At 39.6% G+C, this 8,094-nt stretch overlaps 1 protein-coding gene across 1 annotated transcript; it reads left to right on the plus strand.

The window, feature by feature from the left end:
* Positions 1 to 288: 288 nt before the first annotated feature.
* ABRACL (ABRA C-terminal like) lies at positions 289 to 6,498 on the plus strand (the record flags this gene model as incomplete). The annotated part of the gene is made up of 2 exons (XM_080700636.1): positions 289 to 349; positions 6,314 to 6,498. The coding sequence occupies 2 exons, from the start codon at positions 289 to 291 to the stop codon at positions 6,496 to 6,498; spliced, it is 246 nt and encodes an 81-aa protein (XP_080556762.1).
* Positions 6,499 to 8,094: the final 1,596 nt, after the last annotated feature.

Below are 8,094 nucleotides of genomic sequence, written 5' to 3' on the forward strand. Positions count from 1 at the left end.
CAATGCTTTGTGTCCCTCCTTTTGTAATTTTGGAGCCCCGCAGGGAAGCATGAAAAGGACCCTCTTAGAGTAAAAGTGGGTCCAGAAGGGCTACCTTCTGCCGAGCCGACTGGAGAATAGGACTGGGTGCGGCTGAGAGGGGCAGTGGTACAGGGAGAGGGAAAACGGGGGTATATCCGTATTCTGTACATCACATGGAATATTTTTAGGAAGAAGGACCTGGTAAATAATAGTATGGAATGTAGAAATGGTCATAACATAGACTTCCTTTCTCTCTTTCAGGCAACAATGAATGTGGATCATGAAGTTAACCTCTTAGTGGAGGAAATTCATCGTTTGGGTTCAAAAAGTAAGTATGCTAACATACAATATTTCTTCTGAGTTTACTTTAGAGCAGGCAGGACCAGCACACTGGAGAACCCCCCCCCAAAAAAAAAAAGACTTCAGCAGAACACAGTTACTGGCAGCTGTGCCCATCCCATAGCCCTTGGCCATGAAGGGGCATCTGGAGAAAGAGGGCCATTCGAGTATTCATGTTCTGAGGCAGATGTTTCATTATCCTTTGATTGCAGAGAAAACTGCTGAACTTCTTGTATCTGGTTGCATGAAATTCTGCCCACTGAATTGTGTTCAGGCTTTTATTTGTTACACTACACTGCTGAGACCTGAGTTTTCTCCTCTATCCTGCTACTATTTCCCAAACCTCTAAATGACTCGGGTCTTAAATTGAAATTATACTAAATTGTCTTTATTTTCTCTGAAGTATTGGGTTTTGTACAATTATGAATCTGTAACTAAAGTATAGTAAACCATCTTTCAGGTATTTTTTTGTAAGTCATCTAGTTCTTCAATAATGAGGCAGCTATTGTAGATAATGACATGTAAAATTGGTAGTATTGGTGTCTTTTCCCTAAATTGTAATGAGAGTTACTATTATACTTGTAGTTTTAGGTATTTGGTACATCTCAGAGAAGATATGCAAGAATGTAGGGAACATTTAAAAAATAATAAGAATAGATGTATTCAGCAACAAGAGGATAATAAACTGCAAAGTTTTAAAATTACATCATATAAATAATAAAAAAAAACTTGTAAAGTATCTTATAAGAGCTAGTTTGTAGCTGGGTGTGGTGGTACACGCTTGTAATCCCCTTGCTTGGGAGGCTGAGACAGGAGGACCACACAGGTTCAAAGCCAGCCTTAGCTACTTAGTGAGGCTCTCAGCAATGTATTGAGATCCTGTTTCCAAATACAATATAAAATAGGTCTAGGAGTATAGCCCAGAGGTAGAAAAGGCCCTGGGTTCCACCCCCAGTACCACAAAAAAAATAATAATAAATATATAAAATAAAATAAAAAAAGAGCTAGTTTGTTATTACAACTTGATTCTTTTTCTTTTTTGGCACTGGAGATCGGTACTGGACATTCTATCTCTGAGATGCACCCCCAGTCTTTTTCACTCTTTACTTTGAAATGGGATCTCCTTAAGTTGCTGAGGCTAGCCTCAAACTGGTGATCCTCCCAAGTACTGGAATTACAGGCATGCACCTGGCTATAGCTGGATCCTTTTAAAAGCTCTGTTTGCTAATGAATCACAAATAATTTAAAGAAATCCAATAAGCAATTAATCTAGAATGTTCTCCTTATTAGTGGTTTATACCTGGTAGAGTACCATAGACCCAGTGATGTAAAATAATCAATTTCATATCTTCATATGTTTCATAACTTCTGTGGATCAGGAGTCTGATAAGGATCTTGCTGGGCTAAGATCTTAGGGCTGGCAGGCTATATTCTTTTCTGGAGATTCTAGGGGAAAAACAATTTCTTACCTTTCTGCTCCTTCTAGAGACTGCCCACGTCCCTTGACCTATCTTTAAAGCCGGTAGCCACTGATGGGGTTCTCACATTGCATTTTTCTGTCCTCCTTTCCTGCCTTCCTCTTCTATTTTTAAGGACCCTTGTGGTTATGTTGGGCTGATCCAAATAATCCAGGATAATCTCCCCATTTCAGGGTCCTTAATTAGCACATCTGAAAAGTCCCTTTTGCCATGTGAGGTAGCACATTCACAGGCTATAGAGATTAAGATACGGATATTGCTGGGGGTGTGGTGGCACATGCTTGTAATCCCCGTGTTTGGGAGGCGGAGACAGGAGGATCACACTGGTTCCAAGCCAGCGTCACTGGCTTAAGAGAGCCTGTTTCCAAATAAAAAAATATAAAAAAATAGGTCTGGGAGTGTAGCCCAGAGGTAGAAGGGTTTCCACCAAAAATAAACAAAGAAAAAACAAAACAAAACAAAACAAAAAATATGGCTATTGTTGGGGGCATTATTCTTCCTTCCACCTCCTCTTCTTATTTATTTATTATATTATAGTGCTGGATATTAGGTCCATGGCCTCGTACATGCTAAGCAAGTGCTCTACCACTGAATACCAGCCCACATCTCCTCTTTTTGGTCTTCTCTAGGCACTTTATTTCTACATAAAATCTGAGTTGTCAGTACTGTAATGTACTGAGAAAAGATAGAGGAGTCATATAAAAGTAGGTAGATGAGATGGGCATGGTGGTGCATGCCTGTAATCTCAGTACTTGGGAGGCTAAGACATAAGGATCGGATATTTAAGGCCAGTCTCAGTAACTTAGCAATGCCCTTTGCAACTTAGTGAAACCCTGTTTCAACATAAAAAAAATAAAATAGGGCTTGGGGTATAGCTCAGAGGTAGAATGCCTGTGGATTCAATCTCTAGTAACACACACACACACACACACACACACACACACACACACACACACACAAAGTAGGTGAATGTAACAACCAAGAAGTGAGTTCAATTATATGGTCAATTGATATTGATATTTTTTGAGCATGTATACCTCCTTAAGGGATATAGGTAAGTTTCTTTTCCTCAGGATCTTACTAGCTTATGAAAATAGATTAAAAACTCATAAAGCAATTGATATATGGTCAATTGATATTGATATTTTTTGAGCATGTATACCTCTATAAGGGATATAGGTAAGTTTCTTTTCCTCAGGATCTTTCTTGCTTATGAAAATAGATTAAAAACTCATAAGGCAACTGATATACCAAGGAAAAAATGGTATGCTAAACTGTAAAGTGCTGTTCAGTATGGTTCTGGGGAAATAGATTATTGAAAGGTATGAGAGTTGGAGGAATACAATTAAGCCTTGAATCTCAAGTGGGACTTTGAAGTATAAGACAAGGTCAGTTAGGGAGAAGCAAGAACTGAATTTGGAATGGGAATGTTTTAGCCAGCATTCTTGCTAGTCTAATCCAAAATACTGGATGACCATGTTTTAGAGAAAGAAAGATTTATTTGCTTACAGTTCTGGAGGTTTCTGAAGTTTCAGTCCATCTTAGGCCAGGTCACATCTGTGGAGCTCAGAGCATGGTGGGGAGGAGCAGAGGGAAGAAGGAGAGGGAGCAAGGGACCTATATACATTCCCCAAGTCTACATCCCCAGGGACCTACCTCCTCTCACTACACCTTGCCTGCCTACCTTACCACCCAAGAAGTCCATTAATGCTTCAATGGATTTACCCACTGATGAGATTAGAACCTTGATGATTCAGTGATTTTACTTCTGAACCTATATTTGCATTGCTGGTACATCAGTTTTTCCAGGGCCACTCCTTATCCAAGCCATACCAGTGAATGAATCTAAGATTTGCAGAGAACACCAAGAAGACATTGGAAAACACAATTTACTCAGTTGTCCAAACAGACAAATGAATGATCTTTCCCATTTCCCTTCTTTCCCCACCCTCTTCCTCATACTCTCTTGATGGAAAGTTGGTGAGTCTTATTTTCACTACTGGTGTTCCTACTCTGTTCCTCTCCCACATTCCTGGTTTCTCTGGAGCTCAAGGAGGCCACGTTCCTTAGGAGCAGTGTTTTGTTTGCATTGTTAAAGGCACATTTTGTAGGTTTTTCCCCCCTTTTCTATATCATCCTGGTGTTTATTGGTCAGATTTAGTTGGCTTTAAAATTCTAACCCTTATATTCCTAGAAGAGTATCTGTATTCTTACTATGGCACACCAAAACTCTACTTCAAAATGAACAGCTTTATAAATTAGGGGAGTTGAGATAATTATCATAACTTCCATATGCATGAAAATACTTGAATTGCAGATTTACCAGGACACCTTGACTTTCTTGTTCTTAGAGTAAAAGATGACTTATTGAATTGGAAAGCAAATTGGAGATATGTCATCTTCTGACATGTTATGGTTAATTATTTAAGTTGTATCTGGAGTAATTTTGACTAATCTACATAAGATGTATGAACTCAAGCTGGAAATTGATGAAGTTTTATCTGTATCTTTTAAAGTCAAATTAATTAAAGTCTCATTTTTCATCCAGTGAGAAAAGATTAAGTATAGACTGATTCTTTGGAAATTTATTTCATCCAACAACTATTTCTTTTCCTTTCCTCCCCCCGCCCCTTTTCTTTCTTTCTTTCTTAGGAATGAATCCAGGCACAGTCTACCACTCAGCTATACCCTCAGCCCTTTTTATTTTGAAACAGGGCCTCACTAAATTGCTGAGGGTGCCCTCGAACCTGCAATCCTTCTGTCTTAGCCTCCCAAGTACTGGGAGTTACAGGTAGGCTCCACCACACCCAGCTTCAACAACAATTTCTTGAGCTTTCACTTTGTGTTCAAGTGCAGGAGATGGAGAAATAAACAAAATTCCATCCTGGCCCCTGAGGTCTTCCTTAGGGAACTGGAAGACATGAACTGGAAGCCCGTATTGGGAAGTGATTAAGAGTATGGACTCTGGAGTCATACACCCTGGGAACTAATCCCAGGTCCTTCACACACTTCCTGTGTGACCTTGGGCACACTACAAATATTTCCAGTATCAAGTTTCCTTATTTGTGAAATAAATAATAATACTCTATTTCAGTAATTCAAAGATGCATTTTTCACACTTTAAAATCTCTAAAATAAGGATTCTTTGTCAAACACAGTGAACTATAATTAAATGGGCAGCTTAATTGGAATATAAAACAAGGGTACTTCTTGCAATCAATGGTGTCTTCTCTCCCATGAAACAAGGACTAAGCAAATTTAGATGACTAAAGAATGCACTGAAGAGTTCTAGGAACCTAACAAGCATTCAATAAAAGTTTAGCTATTTCTGCTATCATGGATGCTGCCTGCTTTGACAGATAGATGCTCAGATGTATAAGAAAAATTAACTAAGGAAATCATGTAGAACCTTCTCTGGGTAGGTGAAATTTGAGTCTAAATAGTCTGAGCTGCTGGGCAGATGGCTCAATATGGGCAAAATTACAAAATCAGGATCCATCAAGGCAACTTGGGCAATGGCAAGTAGTTTGTTTTGACTGAGCCCAAGACGTGTGGTGTGATGTGGTGGAAGACCAGGCAAGAGGAAGACACGAGGTCACAGGATGCAAAGCTTACTTTGTTTTGAAGGTGATAGGGAGCAATTGAGAGATTAAAGGAGAAGACTATCACACAGATTTGCATCTAATAAAATTCCTCTCCATGTTTTTATTCCATACCACTGTGGATAGTGTACTGGGGACAAAAAATAAAATGGGGAAAAGAGTTATTGGTTTCTATCGTGCAGTTGCCCAGGTGAGAAACAACTGGGGCCTGAACCCAGGGATTGTCACCGGAGAGGAGAGGATAGTGCTACAAACCACACAGGGCCGGGAGGCAGAGAGAATCAACCTGGACATCTGTCCGATAGAGGGACCAAGGCAGGAGCATGCTAAGCTGACACCCCATTACTGCCTTAAAAAAATTAACCAGCTGGGCTTGATGGTGCATGCCTGTAATCCCAGTACTCAGGAGGCGGAGACAGGAGAATCGCGGGTTTGAGACCAGCCTCAGCAATTTAGTGAGACTCTCAGCAACCCAGAGAGTTGCTGTTTCAAAACAAAAAAATAAAAAGAGATAAGGGTGTACTCCAGAGGTAAAATGCTCCTGGATTCAATCCTGAACCACAAAAAATTAATCAAAATTGAAGGAAATTTATCCACACCATTTGCACCGCAGCACATTCATCTTTTGTAAGTGCCTCTTGGTTCTCTTTCAGTCCTTGTCTTAATAATGCTAAAGCTAGGAGGTATGTAACACACTGTATTTATTCTATTGCTTGGATCTAGGAAGAGGCTACCTTAAATTTATGGCTAAGTGTTATACTGTAATCTTGGTCAGCCCGTAGTTAGATGTTTTTTAAAGATCTTGTAAATTTGCCACCTGTGGAGGCAAGGAACACATTTTGCATTTGCTAACACTGTATTTTGTCAAATTAGATGCTGATGGAAGGTTAAGTGTGAAGTTTGGGGTCCTCTTCCGAGATGACAAGTGTGCTAACCTCTTTGAAGCATTGGTAGGAACTCTCAAAGCCGCAAAGCGAAGGAAGATCGTGACATACCCAGGAGAACTTCTTTTGCAAGGTGTTCATGATGATGTTGACATTGTACTGCTACAAGATTAATGTGGCCTACATATCTTTGTGTATTGCTATTTTTTGTTGTTGGTAAACTGGAATATTAAGTCAAAAGACAGACATGCGTTTGCTTAATGTATTTTTATAAAACTTTGTAAACAAAGGGACTCATATTTTAGAAGTCTGTCCTTTTTTATATCTTGGAAGAAATCTTATGTATTACGCTTTAAAATAAACAACATCTATTGATTTTTTCAGAAATCAGATTGAGAAATATAGGCAGTCAGACTTTTTTTTTGAGGATGTAGGGGAATATTTGTTTCATAAATCATACTTAGGCAATTTCTACAGATATTTGACATCCTGTCAAAGGAAGAAGGAAACTGAAGACAAACTCCTACAAAGAATATTAGTGTTTATGTAATAAAAGCATGTTGCTCTTACAATTGCCTTATTGTTTTAATTTGTCATTTAAATAATCGTGTGCCTCTCGAATGGGGCGCTTGCATAAAGAGTAGGTAAATTTAGTAAAAGTTATCTTCATTTGAAAAAATTATCATAAAACTACAGAATTAAAAAAATAAGAATGAGCTGGGCGTGGTGGCGCACGCTTGTAATCCCTGCGCTTGGGAGGCTGAGACAGGAGGATGGCGCAGGTTTGAAGCCAGCCTCGGCTGGTTTAAGAGACCCTGTTTCCAAATAAAATATAAAATAGGTCTGGGAATGTAGCCTGGAGGTAGATGGAAGCCCCTGGGTTCCATCCCCAGTACCACACACACAAAAAAATAATAATAATAAATTAAATTAAAAAATAAATAAATAAAATAAAAATAAAAAAATAAGAATGGCTACTGTTATTGTCACACCCTATAAAAATATTTATGTTAGCCAGGCATGGTGGCACATGCCTGTAATACCAGTACTTGGGAGGCTGAGACAGGAGGATCGCAAGTTTGAAGCTGGCCTTGGCCTCTTAGCAAGGCTCTCAGCAAATGTATGAGACCCTGTTTCCAAATAAGAAATAAAATAGGGCTGAGGGGTATAACTGAGAGGTAGAATGCCTCTGGGTTCAAACTCCAGTACCACAAAAATTAAAAAATTAAAAAAATATGTATTTATTTTGATGCCAGTGCACACTGACCTCTGAGGCTAGGTAATATTTCAAAAACTGTAACCAATGCCGGGCGTGGTGGTGCACACTTGTAATCCCAGCGCTTGGGAGGCTGAGACGGGAGGATCGTGCGGGTTCGAAGCCAGCCTCCGCTACTTAGTGAGGCTCTCAGCAACTTAGCGAGACCCTGTTTCCAAATAAAATATAAAATAGTTCTCAGAGTGTAGCCCAGAGGTAGAAAAGCCCCTGGTTCCATCTCCAGTGCAAAAAAACCTTCATTTTCCAGCTTCTTCAGTTAGATCCATCTGAAACAAAGCAGGATGGTCTATGATGCATGTTTCAGCCTTTAGTATGGAATTGAAAGCTGTGTGGAATATTGAGGGAGGTACATCAGGGGAAGCCACAGCGTCCGGAGAAGGCATCCTAGAAGAGGCAGAACATGCATCGAGGAACGACTAATTGATTACCTAAACAAAGAATGATGAGAAGAATGAGGGACCCGTATTAGCAAGGCAGGGTCGTGAAGGCTAGCA

The sequence above is a fragment of the Muscardinus avellanarius genome, assembly GCF_963383645.1.
Source record: "Muscardinus avellanarius genome assembly, chromosome: 8".
Classification (NCBI taxonomy): Eukaryota; Metazoa; Chordata; class Mammalia; order Rodentia; family Gliridae; genus Muscardinus; species Muscardinus avellanarius.